At 40.7% G+C, this 17,717-nt stretch overlaps 1 protein-coding gene across 3 annotated transcripts in view; it reads right to left on the bottom strand.

Annotated features, from left to right (window-relative positions):
* TMTC2 (transmembrane O-mannosyltransferase targeting cadherins 2) overlaps positions 1–17,453 on the bottom strand; it is a 375,568-nt gene extending 358,115 nt beyond the window's left edge. Inside the window, exons 1-2 of one of the 3 annotated variants that reach the window (XM_042850888.2) lie at positions 16,922–17,047; positions 13,155–13,238 (exon numbers count right to left, since the gene is read on the bottom strand). Coding sequence is in view for 1 of the 3 variants with exons in the window: in XM_065559918.1 (XP_065415990.1) it covers positions 16,922–17,004 (83 nt within the window). In the remaining 2 variants the exon portion in view is untranslated. Of the gene's footprint in view, positions 1–13,154; positions 13,239–16,921 lie in introns of all 3 variants that reach the window. The other 2 variants (XM_065559918.1, XM_042850889.2) reach the window with 2 other exon arrangements.
* Between the last annotated feature and the right edge of the window lie 264 nt (positions 17,454–17,717).

The following is a 17,717-nucleotide window of genomic DNA, read 5'->3' as shown; positions in this document are numbered from 1 at the left end:
ATAATGAAAGATGACAATATTAATACTAATTCCTAGTGTGCCTTTGTGCCAAAAATAATTAAAAAAATATATTACAAGAACAAGCACAGGCTACAAACATTTTCCCTACTTAATTATTTAGGACGAGCCAAACATTTTACGAATTGTAGTTATTTATGTTTAACATACTGTATTGTATTTGCTTATGGTCAAAAGATTCATCAGTTTCCTCACCTTGGCTATCAGTCATGCAATAGCAACTCAGGTCAGACTTCAGAATGAGTCTTATTCTTGTTTCCTTGCAGGGCCTCAGTCTTGCAAACAATTAGCAATGTGCCTAACTTTAAGCACAAAACAGTCCCACCTAATGCAGTTGGTGAAATCATGCCCTTATTTAAGTCAGTACGATTACTGTCGTTGACTTCAGTGGGACCAGAATTTCACCCAGTGGGAGTACTAACGTGAGAGAAGTTGAATGTATGCCCAACAGCTTATGGTGCCAAGGCCTAGGCTGCCATGTTCTCTCTTTCCAAACTCACACTCAGCAATTACAGAACAGTTTCCTTAAATCTTGACCCGAATGACATCAATCTCTAATGAGATGGCCACTAGCGAAGCTTACTACATCTTCCTTGGAAACCACTTCTTGGAAGCTACGAGGTGAGCCATCATCCTCCCCAACATAGATTTAGAATCCAACACTTCAATAACCTAAAGTTAAGATATTCCCTATTTGAGGGCACACAGTGCCTCTGCTTATACATTAGGCCACTTACTAACCTGTACAGTGCAGTTCATTTCAAGTATGTTTTTCTTTAATTACAACAGTAGCAAGGACCAATTAATTCTAAATTAAACTGAATTAAAGGAAGGCTTAGTCACTTATTGATACAATAGCTGAAATGCTGCCTCTGCACCAGCTGACTCATTTTAAGTCCTTCAGAGAATGCATAGCACAAGTGAGAGTATTTGATTTCCCACATTTAGCAGTTATGAAATTTAGATCCTTTCTGCCAGAAAAATCAACAGCAAAGTAGTTGTGGTAGAATAGCTATCATTGTCAGTGATGCATTATCAATGGCAATGAGAGTTTGAACTTTTAATTAAGTCAGAGATGACCAGGTTTTGGGGAATAGGATTAAGACAGAACTGTGTCCAACATCAGGTGTGCATAGACACAACAAGAATTCTGGGAAGGGGTGAGGAGAAAAGTGAGAAACTTCTAGACACCACAGTACCCGTTACATGATAGCTACTGTAGCATCCCTATCAGAGGCTAACATAGCTCATTTTGTTGGCTGAGTCTAAGGTTCATGGGTTGGATTTTTTTGCACCGTTTCAAAACTATTTTCAGACTTCAAAATGATGTCATTAGACCAATCAATCAGCCACTTTGCTTTTATCAGTTAGCGTCATCACCCAACAGACTGTATGTAAACGCTTTGAAAGTGCTTTTTCATCTGAAGAGCTGGATTCTGACACATTGCCTGAATTTTGGAGCAATAACTAAATAAATTAAGGCTAGTAGGATACAGACAACTACTCAGTTTAACAGAACGCTGTACTGCTTACAGATTTCTAAGGGCATACAAAATATAGTCAGTTCAATTTCACATTAAACTTAATCACTCTTTTGGAAGCTTCCCCCCTTTGGTATACATCCCTCTCACTAGCCCTCCCTCCCAATCCCCAATCACTGTACAGGTTGATGTAGCTGGTGCATTGGAAGTAGGGTTAAGTGGAAAAAGAGCATCCATGATTATTACGGTAATCAAAGATTTATATCACTGGAAACAGCCCAGACAGGACCAGGATTCATTTGTGCCAGGCAATGTACAAGCATAGTATTGGACATGGTCTCTGTCCTGATGAGCTTACCCTCCAAACTTGTGTCTTCTACCCCTGATAAAAAATTCTGCATAACTGGTGAGATTTCAGTATCTTTTTGCGCTATAAACAATTTGATATTCCGTTGCCTCTTATCCGGCAACATTTGCTGCCTTATGAGACCATTTCTGCCACCCTTAGCCATTCTGTGTGGGATCTTAGTCCATGAGAAGTCAGGAGGTAGCAGGTAAAGTCAACAATAAACCTAGTCAAAACAGATGAATGAGGTTCCCCCCACCCCACCCAAGCACCTCTTTCTCCTGACCACACAATACAATATGATCAAATTTAAAGTCCAAGTCTGCCATCTGTACTGAAGCCACGTAGTACCTTACTCCACGCATTACCATTTTCCCCTAGTTTACTTTGCATACCATCTTTAGGATTAGAAGAGTGCTCTCAGAAAACTTCTTTAACAGAAATTCTCAATCTTCACTCCCACTCTGCTACTTAGTGAACAGATGTCCTTATGCCTACTCCCTGCACTGAGAAGGTATAATGTAAGTTATACTCGTAAGAGGCATTCTTCGGGTTACATTAGAGCTGGAGAAAATTAATCACTCAACAAGCTGATCTTAATCCCAGTTATGTCTGAAAATTCCAATATATTATGAGTTTGGCAACATATCAATATAAGCAAGACATTTTATATCCTTCAGTTCCTATGTATTTACCTGTAAGTATAACATTTTTACTTGCATACTTTTGAGCCATTTTACTCATATAGAAACTAATCCTGAGAAGTGTTGGGCTCCCTCAATCCCTTAGATTTCAAAGTTCGACCTTAACACTTGTACTGTAATAGATATGCTAGCTCACTTATGCAATTATAAATTTGCCCGTTAATACAGTATAAGAAGTACTACAAACTGGAATTTCTTAATCTATTTTATCTATAATAAACTACAGTACAATAATCCTCACCAATATCTACAAAGTTTAGTCTCCATGAGATGTACAGAACAAGTGTAGAGTCCATTTAGTAGTTTTAAATATCATATGTAGTGTAAAATTTTTGGAAACTGTACATGTGCAGGGCAGTACCATGCTTGAAGCTATTGCAGCACAATCTTTCAAGGTATTTATATCAAGCTCACAGTGCTATGTGCAGATCTGTACTACTCACCGATTCTCTTTACACAAGTTTTCTCCCTAAAAGGTAATTCGGTGGGTACACTGACAGAGCTATTGCAGTGTGAAGACCCTCAACGCATTCACATTTCTTGAGCAATGAACTGACTTTCTTACACATTTAGAGTCAGAGATTAAGGCCACAAGGGGCCAGCAGATCATCTAGTCTGACCTCCTGTACGTCACAGACATTGCTTAATTTATAATGAAAGAGGTACGGGGGCTGAGCCCTGGCACAAATTAAGCACCGTCTGGGCAGCCAGAGAGTGTCAGCTGCTGGCCAGGAGCCCAGAGGTGCTGGGGCTATGAACCACCAACCCCAGGAGGTGCCAGGGCTCATCCCTGGCAAGCCTGGCACAAATTAAGCACTGCTCACAGGCCACCAGCACCCACACACTAAACTGAACCCATTTCCAAGTCAACCAGTCAGAATGCCAGTAAATAGCGTACCCCGGACAAGAGCACTATAGGGTTGGTGTTATCCTCATTTTACAAATGCGGAAAACAGGCAAAGAAGATAAAGCAACTTGCCTGGGCAGCACCAGAGGCTAGTGGATTAGGCACAGACAAAGCAACCAAGAGATGTTTGTCTGTTTGGGATACTAGTCTCTTTTTATACAGGATCCTGTCCAGGAATGCTGGAAGAACCAGCTGCAGTCAGAAGAGCATACTTGGAAAGGATCTTATATAAAGAATGTGACTGAAATATTTAGAGAAGATAAAGGAAGGAGCAGCCAGTCCCCTAAAGGTGAAGGGCTTCCTGCATAGTTGCTTTTACAAATACATCATACCTCAGCCAATTGATTGTTTTTGGCCAGGGATGTCTACTTTTTTATTAGTATGTCTAAATTGAAGGTTATTTTCTTCATTTTAGCAAGAGCCCTGCAGCTGTCCCTTTAATTTCTGGAAGACAGAAAGCAGTTTGTTGCCTTCATACATTTAAACCTTTTTTAATTGTTTTTTAACTCTATTTGTGCGGTATGAAGCTCCAGCTATTTGCTGCTATCTTAAGACAACCATGCAATGCTAGAACGTCTGCAAACCTACCGGTTCAACTCAAGCTAAAATAATGGACATTAAGAGTTGAACACAGCTGACAACAATATGTTTGCACATGTAGGAATCTACAAGAAGGTGCAGAGCCTAAAATAATCCCTACCTCAAGGAGTTTACAGTCAAAAAAGACAAGACAGACAAAGACAAGAAGCCAAGAGATGCAGTCATTTGTCCAAGGTCACCCAGTCAGTCAGTGGCAGAGCCAGATATAGTATGTCGAGCCCCAGCCCATTGCTTTATCCACTGAACCAACCTGCCTCTCTGGAATAATTTTCTTTTTTGTTTTTTAAGCCGAGGGTGAGTATGAAACAAAATCATAGCTTATTCTCTTTGGTCTTTTGCCTTATTTTAACCTTACTCCTAAAAAGTTAACATCTTCATAAAATATTCTCAAAGTGAAGATTTCACTTTAATTAAAAAAAAATGGCGAGGTTGGGGGGGGTTAGTGTTCTGAATTATTTTGATATACAGGAGGAATAATTTACAGTGATGTGAGGTATCCCATACAACTATGCCTTTTCATATAAAGCATATAAAATACATTCAGGTTCATCGGTGTTACAAATAAGCTATAAATAAATGGAACTTTTATGAAAAACTAACTACTACACATAAAAATACCATTTTGCCTGATTAAATTTTTTCAGCACTCGGCTTAGCACTCGTTCTTTTTGCAAATTTCATCACATGCAGCCAAGCAGTGTTTAGATGATTTTTTGTTTGTTTATTTATTTATTTAGCTACTGGGGAAAAAATTGTCTTTGATCTGAATTAATGTTTATTTGCAGGGGAGGTTGTTGTTTTTAATTTAAACACTGTAATTGATCAGCAAGTTTAGTTAAAGAATAGTTAATTGCTTAAATGAAAAACACTTTCCACAATTCCTACCGCAACTGAAGTTAACTTGTAAAACAAACACCTCCTTCCCAAAAAAATATCACCTTTAAAAATTTCCTCTTGTACAAGTATATAAATGCTGACTTAATTTAAGACTGATGTTACCAAGACTCACCTGTAATTATTAATTAGTATTATTATTCATTTACATATTAAGGCCCTGATCCTGCAATTAGATCCACAGTCAGACCCCATAGGAATCCAATTGCTTACACCATATGGCAGGATCGGGGCCTAAATGTTTATGAAATTTATCTATGACAAGGATCTTAGATTGTTAATAGAAGATTTTCCAGACTAGACCAAATCTGAGAAGTCAGATCATGTATGTGAAAATAAATTTTCAGATGGGGTGGAGGTTTGGGGGAGGGAAGAGGGGGTGTTTGAGAGGCAGCACAGAGCGGTGAACCAAGCACAGGACTAGGAACCAGAAATCCAGTCCTGGCTCTGTCACTGCTTTCAGGGACTCGCCCAAGGCCACACAGCTACTGGTGAAATCCTGGCCCTACCAAATCAATAGCAAAATTCCCACTGACTTCAACTGGCACCAGGTTTTCACCAAGTGTCTCCATCTGTGAGACTAAAACTTCAGCGGTCTTAAGAGGTTTAATCTGTTAGGGTATGTCTACACTACAAGCACGACAGTGGCACTGCTCCAGCACTGCATGAACAGCAGTTAGGAAAACAATTTTAATTGTCAATGAGACAACCCAATACAAATGCATTGAGAAACAATTATAACGTCACTAAGCCATTTTTACTACAATTTCAGAGTAGAATCACACTTTTAAAGTACATATTCATTTCACAGGTCCATTGCAATAGACGGGCCAATTAGTCACAAATTTAACTTGTTGCAGCCCTTGAGTGTTGTTACGTTGTATAATGCCATGTGCCCAATTTGGTTTTATGATACCATCAAAAGGCTTCAAGTATGCACAGGACAGAAGGGGAGTTGATATGGGGCAGATCAGACTGAAGGCATATGTGGAGTGCATTTTAAGAAGCAGTTTTCCTCAAGTGTTTGTGCAGCAGCGTACTATTTAGTGTGCTAGTTTGTTGTGTTTGAGTCAGTGGTATCACCCTCGAGGGGCCAGCCCACAGGCAGCGTATAGGATCTTCTATTGCCATCAGTTAAGTGATAGCACTCATAAGACAAAAACAAAATAGAAATACTGTTGGAGTCCTATGGTAGAACATGGGGTATGTCTACACAGCAAGGAAAACCCCGAACTCAAGGAGCTCTGGCTGCCAGCTGTTTCATTGCAGCATAGACTTCCAGACTCAGGCTCTAGAACTCTGGGGGTAGGAGGGTCCCAGAGCCCAGGCTCCAGCTCAGGAATCTGCACAGCAATGAACCAGCCTATAGCCTGAGTCAGCTGGCACAAGCCAGCAGCAGGTTTTTCTTTGCTGTGTAGACATACTCCAAAAGAGCAAGGCAAAGATTTTCAAAAGTAGCTGGTGATTTTATCTGCTTGACTTTCAGAGGATGCAAGTTTCTGGAGGAAAAAAATAGCCTCCTTAAGTTGTCAAGTTGGGCACCCAAAAATCACTAGACGGTTTTGAAAATATTGGTCCAGGTTTTAGGTCCGAACCTCTACCTCCCCATTCCAGGTCATGTGTGTTTTGTCTCATAACAATATAACAAATCCATGCCTGCAGATAAGACATTTAATTTGTCAGAAATACACATACATGCATGAAAATTATGATGAACTTGACTACAAAACAAGTCAGGTGTTTGATCGCAGCATAATAATTTGAACAGAGACCCTAGGGTTGGGGGCAGTCTAAGAACACAATATAATAAATACAACAAAGTACACTTTGGCAGAATCACACCGAAAATGGCTACAGAAACTGAAGTCAACAATATGCTGGAAGTTAGTGATAGGAAAAGGAAACCAGCACCATCACAATTTAATGGTTCTAAAGTAAGAGATGAGATCAGAGCAGAGTTTTAAAATGTTTAGGACATTAGTCGGTGACAGGTACAGAGGAAGTATTACCTAGCTCCCAGTAAACAACTTCAACTCTGTTATCCCCTTTGCACAGATAGTTGGAGGAAGAACTATGGACCTGATCCGGACTCCATTAGAGAGAGTCAATGTGAATCTTTTCATTGACTAATGAGATCTAGATCAGGCCAAAAGTTTATTTGAGAGACAGATAGAGGGGAATGCTTTTGAAACACTGACATCCACTATGCTTAATGTATATTAAGTAGGGGGTTCTGCTCCTTTTCTTTATCTATATTTCCTCACCCTATTAATGTTGGGGTGCTTGTCTCCCATAGGTTACTAGACCTTTTACCTCAAGTTTATTAGCATATACGTCAATTAGTTACCAGTCATTCTTGCCATCACTCATCTGCTGATGTTCCTACCTTAAAACATCTAAAGCTGATAGCAACTGGCATCTTCTGGTTACCTGTCAGCAGTTTAATCTTACTTGTTTATTACCGCATTTAATCTCATGATATCTTATGATCTAGGGTTCCTCCTGGCTAGCTGTCTACATGAAGGCTTTTGGGGGCTTTAGTCCTGGTTTAGTTTAGCTAAGCTATTGTCTTACAAACCTTCACACTTATAGACTCATTGTGTTACAGCCTTAACTTATACCTATGCCTTACCTAGCAAATATCTATAGGCTACAAGGTTGGTTGAACCCTATGTGAAGGGAAGTTCGTTGTTTACTTTCATGTGTCACCCTACTTATTTTCTTGTTGCAAACACTAAGGCCTGGTCTACACTTAAAACTTATGCCAAACCTGTTATCTCCCAGAGATGTAATTAAAGGGACTTAAACCCCAGTATAGACACCCTAGGTCAATGGAATTCTTCCGTCAAACTAGCTACCACCTCTCAAGAGGGTGGATTAATGGGGTGGATGGAAAAAAACCATTCCATCGCTGTAGTGTCTACATTACAACACTATGGCTGCGACACTGTAGCATCTGCAGTGTAAACAAACCCTACCTTTTAAAAAAGATAAGATTTTGCTGATTACAACTGTCTTTTCTCCCTCACTCTCCCATCAAATCATTCCTCCATCTTAAAACCATTTAATATGTAGTCTTAGTAGATGAATTCAGAAAAAGAGAAGCATTTTTTAGCGCTTTTTGCTGCCCATACATGGAATCCCAAACAATGAACTCTGACTTTTTGATGTCAAACTAAATAATCAGTATCATTCTTAGAAAGTTATTGGGAAGAGCCTACGTGCTATTTCAGAGAGTGACAAATGAACAATGCTTCTGCATGGAAGTAAGCACTTAAGTTAGCCACTATGTGAAGATGACATCTCAGAGACACGGGTACATAATTTATAACAATGGCCTTCTTGTTTACAGTGCTTTTGTTGCTCTCTTACCAAGTTAGTACTGTACTAGCTAACTGAAGTGAGAGTACTTAAAAGTTAAAACCACACAAGATTCTTCTGACCACAACTGCCAAGATGTACATTGTTAAATACAGAAAGCAAAGGACTTTCATAAACCTGTAGTGCCGAAGGCAAGATTGTCTCCTCTCTCTTGAGCTGTGGGTCAAAAGCTCAAGCTTCCTTTTGTCTATTAGACAGATCTATAAATAAAAAGGGGATCCCACAGACCAGACCAGTTGTGTAGTGGCAATGCTTTGTACTGCCATGCGGAAAATCCTGCTTCAATTACCTGTCAGTCTCAGGCTTCCTGGACCAGCTGGGACTGAAAGCATTCCTAAGGCAATAGTCTTAGCTCCTGGGGAGGAGGAAGTGCTTTGAGTCACTCAACAATGACCCTTACAGATGAATTAAGGAGCCACATTGACTGGTTTCAAAGAGAGGTTCATCCAGTTCTCTGCTGGAATGGCAGACGCCAAAACACAAGGTCTCCTGTTTGAGGTATTAGGGAGAAAAAGTTAAAGGTGGGCAGCAAGGAAAACACCTATATTTTATTTTATTGTACTCATATATTACACTATATACACATACGCACACTCTTAAATATTACACTGATTTTGTAAGGGTGTTAAAGCATGAATATGAGCCATTTGTGGTAAAGCCACTGAAGAGCAAATAAACTGAAAATATAGAGCTCAGTCAAAATAAATAGTTTCGATGCCAGAAAACACAATAAACAAATGGCAAGAACTGAGAATACAACATAAGGTGATGACCATAAAGGAGGTGAGTGAGCACTAAGAGATAATACTCATCATTTACATGGTGATTTATCCTCCTGCCAATTAGCCCCAGGTTACAGATGGAAAAACTAAGATAGAAAGATTAAGTAATTTGCACATGGCCACAGGAAGATGTCAGAGCCAGGATTAGAATTCAGGATTTCCTCACTACTTTTCCTTCTCTCTGCACTGGAAAGTAACACGAGACCCTGGAGTGCAGTGAATACCGGATACAGTGAGTAGTGGTCACAGTTAAGGAACAGGAGTACCCAACACTTTTGTTGGATTTTAAGTATAGATTTGCTCTGTGTGTAAAACAAAAAGCAGTAATAGAATATTGAGATCCTTCATATGAAGGCCAGACTTAGGTCTGCTTGTTCCTATCCTTTGCCATCCCTATAGTCCTCAGTGTTGTTTTTTCCTAATAAGCTACATGTTCATCAGATCAGATAGGAGTAACAGCATCTCAATCACTACATCAAATGTGCTGAAGCAACAACAGAAGGCACAGTGATACCATTTGTCAGCTCAACCATTTTTAGTTAAACATGCTGCAACCAGTATAGATACCACCTTATCCATTCATGAAAAACTGAAAATATGAACTCCTTTCTTTAACCTTAAAGGACCATGAAGGTCCAAACAAATGTGACGTGAGAATCTGAACTTCTAGAGGTGGACTGAAACCTTGCAGCACTGCATGGCGTCTTGTTGACATAAACAACTCACCTGCAGAATATGCTCAGATCTTTGAAGGCAGATAAGCAGAATACATGTGACCATTCATGATGCAAGTCAAGAGAGCACAAGCAGTTCAAAAGGTTGCCCAACCTCAAAGGCCAGCAATAGAGATCAACAATCAAGAAGCATTCCAAAACCATTTCAGCATGCTAGAGGCCAGGATGTCCATGACCAAAGATGTAGAACAACCAATATAAAATTTGAGACTCCACATAAAGATACAGGTATTCTAGGTCAACAAAACTGGGGGAAAACTCAAAATGTAGGTAGGTAGATAGATACTTTTTATTTTTTAAGGGATAAAAATTCAGACAAATCTGTAAAACACACATAATGGGGAAATGCAAAGCTAACAAGCTCATTGACCATGCTACCAAAGAAGGGATTTAGTTTTAATGGGTGTCAGCATGCTTTAAGCAAATGTTGCACCAGTTAAACAAGTGAAAGAGCTTCCTCCATGTTCAAAATTATTTTATTTGCTACTTGAAGTTTGACTGTATGTTTGTAACAATCTCTACCACAAGTTATCAAGCGCACTGAACCTAGAGCTTCAGCAGCAAGCACATGTAAGCTAGAGGCATAATTCCATGAATCCGTAACAAATCTTGCTCCAAAAGCAACCTCAGAGACCTCAAAGTTAGAAGAGGAATAAAAGAGAAAGGTGGGGAAGGAGAAGTGCCACAGATAGTTCTAAATTAGCACTCCTTTCTTACAGATAAAGCAGATGTTTGAGAAATAGAGGGGATTTCTGAGCCTTATGAATGTCTTCCACTCTGGCAAGTTAATATGTTGTTAATATTCCATAAAACACTTAAATTTGGAACTCTATCATGAGTGGAATGAGCTTCCCGAAGATGAGGTAAGAACATAAGAATGGGTCAGTCCATCTAGCTCAGTATCCTGCCTTCCGACAGTGGCCAATCCCAGGTGCTTCAGAAGGAATGAACAGAACAGGTAATAATCAAGTGATCCAGGTAACTAGCCAATGACTCCAATACAGAGAGTCTTATCAAATCTAGAAACAAACAGTTATCCACTGTGGACTAGATACTAGAGGGGGACAGGATTCATGCTTTATGTGACTGCTGTACGTTCATTAAGAACCTGAAAGTTTGCCTCTTATTTGTGATGTATAGAAATTCCAAACAGCAATCAACTTTCTGAATCTATACCATGGCATTCCTACTAAAGAGTCACAAATGTCATTCTTCTGGATGAAGAATATCTAGATTGATTAAGCAACAAAAGCTGACTCATTCAATGCATAATGCTTTAAAACAAAAACAAACAAACAAAAAATATTACGATGGCACCCACTGTGTGTTAGCACTGGAAAATGGAATAATATGAGAAATATCAATGCAATAGACTCATCAAGCTTCATGATCAGGTATTTTGTTTGCTTGGTTGCTTTTAATTATACCACTTGAAAATGGTTAGTCTCCTTAGCTGAGATTATGCAGGCATCTGTTCTGGAGTACATTCTCCTCTATCAATGTGTTAAAGGCCACAGCTTCAAATAACTGCTATCATCATGGCCATTTTAAATAAGCACATTTAGAATGCCGAGCAGGAGGGAGAAAAGAAGGGGTTAGGAAGATAAACTACACGAATTCCCCGTCTTAATCCCACTGTTGGAATCTGACAGGTTGCACCCATTTGACAATTATAACAGCAGGAACCTCAGTGCTTCCAGGACAGTGCATTAGAACTGAAAAATTAAGTGTAGATGACAAGACAAAGGACTCTAAAAATCATAAATGTAAATTAATAATCAAATATACATAAAGATCAACTAAGAGACAGATGGCAAGCAGTTTACCCTAGTGTACTTATACTTGTTCTTCCAGTGCATGTATTTGGGTCACTTGCTAGATTAAATCTCATGTGGCAGGCCCAACAGAGGTACAGTGCAATAGTGTATGGATTCAGCTTAAATTTTAAATTGAGCAATAGTTTCAGATAATAAATATCTTAAATGTATACTAAGACTTGACACAGGTTGGAGCATTAAGCAGAAACTATGGAAGAGAGCTGTTCGAAATCATTTCCCATCAGCATGGCAGTTCAATTGGTGCTTACTAAACAGAATATAGCATAAACTAAAAATTTGGTCTATTGTATTTTATTTGATTGAATAAACCTCCTACGCAATAAAGGTGGGAAACATACCTTCTATTATTCATATAAATTGCTGTTTTCCCCAAGTGATTAGTTCATAAAAAGGCTACCTTACAAAGAATTTCTTCTCATGTAATTCACTTTAACTTCTTGATTTATAAATCAAAATTGTAAAACTTGGGGATAGAATGCAGTCTACATTTGTTTATGATAACTATTGTAAGTAAGGGTGAACAATGGAATTCCATCTGTCTATGCAAAGGACATCTATTTAAAAAAAAATTGTAGGTATTTTCAAATGCATCAGTTTTATGAATGGTCTACAGGATTACCTAATCACTTGAAGTTAAAAGGTCATCTAATACTATCCTTAAAATGAGCCTTTCTTCAAGTACTTGGTAGAAGAGCAAAAACACTTCAATGGAGGAGTTGTTGTTCAGATGGTCACTGTAGCTATGTATGATCTCAGGTATCATAGAATATCAGGGTTGGAAGAGACCTCAGGAGATCATCTAGTCCAATGCCCTGCTCAAAGCAGGACCAATCCCCAATTAAGTCATCCAACAGATTTTTGCCCCATATCCCTAAATGGCCCCCTCAAGGATTGAACTCACAACCCTGGGTTTAGCAAGTCAATGCTCAAACCACTAAGGTATCCCTCCTCTTCTGGTGCTTAGGTACCAGAAGCACTAAAGTTACACCACGGACTACACCATCACAACAAAGCACCCAATAGCCAGATTAAACTGCAGTTTTTGTTTAAATCAAGCACAAGGGGGTAACCAAAAGCAATTGTGCAAGTGTGATAGTCTAATTGCAGCAGCAGACATCTTCCCTGTCATACTGGTACATAAGTGCAATTCTCATTACCGTGAATGAGAATTTCATGTACATGACTGGAAATTAGCCCCCTTAATCTGGAAAGAAATTGGATTTAAACACACGGCAACAAACAGCAAGAAAATCTTCAGCACAGCCCAGTCATGGGAATTACCTTCCCCCAATACAGCTGTATCAGTTCCAACTGATTTTGCTCAGCTAAACCTGTGTTAACCAGGAATGTGGTATATCACAAACATTTAAGTATTATACTCCCTATTCAACTTGTTCTTTCGTATAATTTTCTCCCTATCTCCCAATGATCAACTGTCCAAATAGGGAGATAATTGGAAAAATATTTACCTTGTTTTCTAGATGAAGAGAGGGAGTCTTTCCACATGATCCAAGCATGCAATATAGAAACATCAAGACCTTTTAGGAAAATTACTGCAGAGAGGAGGAAAAGAAACTTGCTTTTGTAAATTCTGCATGCATCATTTGAATTTTCTGGGATTAGAGGAGAATAGAAAAACGGTGGGACTCCCTCCATTATACTGAACTTTGGTTTAGTTGCCACTAGTTCATTCAAAGTTTTCAATACCCAGTCTGAACCATAAGAAAACCAACACGTGTTCCTTCTCCTTATTAATATTCCACAGACAAGTATAGCTTTCAAGTACACTTCACATAAATTATATGGATTTATAATTGAAGGAAGGGATGTACAGATTTTCTTATTATATTTCTTAACCAAAGACTTTAAATTCATTCCATTTCAATTTCACTGGATGAATGGGGTGAGAGGGGAGAAAAATAGAAATATTGAGCCCTTTGATATAAAACAATAAAGCTTAGACTAGGTAAGTTTGTTATATCCCCATCATGCACAGTTTTCAGTATGGTATCATGAAGCCTCTAAAATATTAAGTTTTACCATAGGAAAATTGATTTTGCTATAAGAAGTTTTTACGATGCCACTTAATCTTAACCAACCTACATTAAAAAAAAATACAGAAAGCAATTACAGACACCTTTTATATAGTAAGCTTGATCATTATATATATATATATAAATAAAGAACAGATTCTGATATAATTTCAAAGTAGTGGAAAAGGAAATAGAAAAAGTGATGGTAACATGATGCCCTCCTGAAACAAACATTACGGTTTCCAAGCTTAAATGCACAATCTTGATTCACTTAACGTTAGAAGCATGATCCATCTCCCACATGGGGTGCTGTGTACTGCAGTTCCAGCACTGACCTCCTTATCTAGTATTACTTTTCAAGAAGGCTCCTGTAGGGCAGTGCCATTCTGCGATTACAGTTAAAAGAACATTTTAGGTCTGAGAATCCCATTTTTAAACATGTTGATGAGCTAGTAAAAGCTATTACTATCTTGCAACATTCGTTTTTCCTGACCCTTTCAGTGTGGTAGTTGAAAATGTGCTAATTAGATGACCTATTGTACAGAAATGTCATTAATTGGAGTTCAGTGCACCCCAGTGAATTGCTATTTTTTAGTTACAGCTACTAGAAGTGTTTAATTTATTTAAAAGCTAAAGACATAAACAAACCCGTATTTTAGAATTTAATTTAAACAGCGTGAGATTAATGTTAAAAGGATACCATGTGATTATCTTTTCCATTCTTTCAGAGATGGCCTGCAATTAAACATCACTAATATTTTCTAATGGTATTAAGGCACAATTATGGTAGGATCAAGAGACCTTGACCGCCACATCAATAATGCTAAGTAGTATTTCAAATGACATTGCAATCTTAGCTAATTTGGACTGGCCAGTAGAAGCAAAGATTTATACCACGTCCTTAAACAACCCAGTTTTGCAATACATGCTACTTAAGTTCACATAAATACGCTATTCCAAAATTCCTACAGTTCTTAAGTATAACGGGATGGGTTCAGATAGTGTCAGTGTGTCAAAAAAATTCCCCATTTTCAGTTGAGCTAAATCAGACCTTACATTTCAAAATAGAAGATTTTTCTTCTTTGTGTTTTTTTAAAGGCATTTTAAAACAAACAAGAAGCACTATATAAAACTGGAGGGCTGACAAACTAGAATATTTTAACTACCACACATACCTTCTTCTAATACATGTAATTGACTTGAAGGATTAAACTTTGAATGCTTACAGTCAAACTGTAAAGTAAACTGTTCCAGGGCTAAAATGCTGGATCACAATTGAAACTTGGCATTCAGTTTCAGTATAATAGTAGGAACCCTCGAAAAAAGGGGTTTATTCTGGAAACTGTGGTAGACCTTAACTATGGCAGGTGCACTGTTATACTCTGTAAGAGAATGCAAGAAAATTCCAAATTCAGTAATTAATTGACTCCAGTACAGAGACTATTTCCCAAGGCAATTGACTAATCAAAGCCATAACTGATCCTTTCCTTTCCCATTAATGTGCCTGAAAGTTTGGAACAAGTTATCTAGCAATAGCTCTGCCTTAGTCATTTCCCCCTCTCAATCTTGCCCCTCACACACCCTACCTAAATGAAAGCTCCAAAAGGTTAATACTCTTAGACTCCAGCTGGAAATGTTTGTTGCCGATCAATGTGCATATGAAACATGAATCACTGACCTTTACGTTATATACACATATATTCACTTTTTAAGTTTGGCTAGGACTCCGACATACTGCGGTGGCCAGTTACTACTAGATAGGAGGATTCAAGCAGCATCGCTTCCACATAAAGCCACTCTGCCGAATCCCAATCACCAACTCACCCTAACCCAAAGGATTAATTCACTTTCCAAAGCAGAGAGAGGCTGATGAAAAGCTGTCAAAGTAAATCTATGCTCACTTTTTGGATGGTTCAATTTCAATGGAGCATGAAACACCCCAGGACGGTTAATAAGTTTAGCCAGGCGTGCTGTTCTCCCTAATATATTTTAATTATGCATCTGTTTTAATTGTAATCAGATTAAGTCACAGGAAAAGGCACAAATTGGAATGTTCCCTAATTGCTAATGGAGCTTTTCATCAGTTTCTAAACACAAGTACATTTAGGAAAGAAATAGGTAGAGACACCAGCACAACCATGACATTTTCCAGCAATCGATGCAGTTTCTTTGACAACACAGTTCAGGTCTCATTAGCTGCCCAAACTAACCCGAATGCAAAAGACAACTTCAAGCCCCAAGGACTTCATCTTTGCTAATTAGCATAAAGGAATGTTGAACACACAAACTAAAGCTGCACAATGAAAATGAAAACTAAATGCGTTTAGAAGCGCTGCTCATCAGATCTTCAGCGGGCACTGCACACACACGCAGTATGCACTTGCAATAAGTACAGTGCAAAGTTAAAGCAGCGGGGTGTGTGTGTGTGTGTGTGTGTGTGCGCGCTCTCTGTCAAACGTTCAGGAAATCAGATTGTCACAGAAACAAGAGGAATCACTGGAGGGAAGAGATCTATTACGGAGACCGGGGGGCGGGGGTGAATCTTCCTTCCCAGCCCAGACGTTACATCGTTTAATGGGTTTTTGTTATACTAAGTAAAATATACACACACACATGCAAACACAAACCAGTAACATATATACACACACAACGTTCATGCACTCAATGCCCACTGAGCAGAGATTTCCGTTCCCCAAAACTTAAGCGCTTGCAAACGGGGAGGGGGGGTGTCAGAGAAAGTCGCAGTTTGTTAGGACACACAGCAGCTCGCCTTGCCCCCCGCCCACACCGCTTTTCTGTTCTCTCTTCTTGCTGTTTAATTCCCTGTTTAGAATAAACAAACTTGATCTACACGAGTCCTGACAGCGGGGCAGCTTGGGCATTAGAGGGCCGGTCTATGGCAGGCACCGAACAACGCTAGCTAGGCAAAAAAGTGGCGAGGGATGCATTTAACTCTGAAGATGCCGCAGACTAAGGATCTGCCTAACCCTTCCATCAACAGGTGAGCGCGTCCCCTCCGCTCTGGCCCCGCCAGGGAGCCCGGACAGGAGCCGTGTTCGCGCCTGCGGAAGGCGCTTGGAGCAGAGGAGGCTCCGCCAGCGCGGAGCCGCGGGGGCTGCTGCCCAAGTTGTTCCCAGACCCGCCGCGCTCTCCTGGGGCTCCCGGTGCGGCCGGGCTGCACGGCTCCCCCCCGCACCACCTACCTGTCATCGTAGCAGAAATCCGCCCCCAGGGTGTTGAGATACAGGACGAGCCCCAGGGCGCCGCTCACCAACTCTGCGATCATCTCTCCTCCGCCTCCTTCTCCTGCCGCCGCCGCTGCTGCTCCGGCACCGGGGCAGCGGCAAAAAGCATCCACCCCCGTTCCCCTCACTTCTTCCTCCTCCCCGCCCGGCTCCGGCCACTTCTCGGCTCCGGGCTCAGCTCGGCGCGCCCCGCATCCTCCTCCTCGCCCTCGGGCAGCAGCAGGAGCCGCGCTCCGCACCGGCGGCAGCCGCAGGTTTATTGTTCCTCGCTCTCCGCTTCTCCCCTTAACCCATGGCAGCTCGGGGAGCGCCGGGGAGAGGGAACCGGAGCAGCCGCTGCTCTTCCTCCGCCCGCCGCCCGGGGTGCCTGTGCCGCCAAACCCGGGCGCAGCTCAGTCACTCTTCATTGGCTCCAGCCAAAGCCCCCCTCGCTGCTGAACTGAGAGAGCCGCTGCCGAGGCTCTGGGAGCACCCGCGTGGGGCTCTCCCCGAGCTCCCACCGCGCGTGCGTGCCACCCTCCTCCGGCCCGCCCCTTCCCCGCCTCTCTCCTCTCCCCGCCCCTGCCTGGCCGCTCCCCGCCCCCCTCTTCTTTCACCTTCAATTTCACACTGAGAGACGCTGAGATAGCGAGGGCGCGGCTGGCACCAGGTGGCCACAACTCCCCCGTCCGCCCCCCAGTATAAATAAGCTGGAAATTCAACAATAGGAAGCGAGCCTGGGCCGTTTGTGGGGGAAGAGAAGGAGGCTCCTTTA

This window comes from Chrysemys picta, chromosome 1, assembly GCF_011386835.1.
Source record: "Chrysemys picta bellii isolate R12L10 chromosome 1, ASM1138683v2, whole genome shotgun sequence".
NCBI classification, from domain to species: Eukaryota; Metazoa; Chordata; order Testudines; family Emydidae; genus Chrysemys; species Chrysemys picta.
The sequence above is the reverse complement of the archived record's forward strand: the minus strand, read 5'-3'. Positions and strand labels throughout refer to the sequence as shown.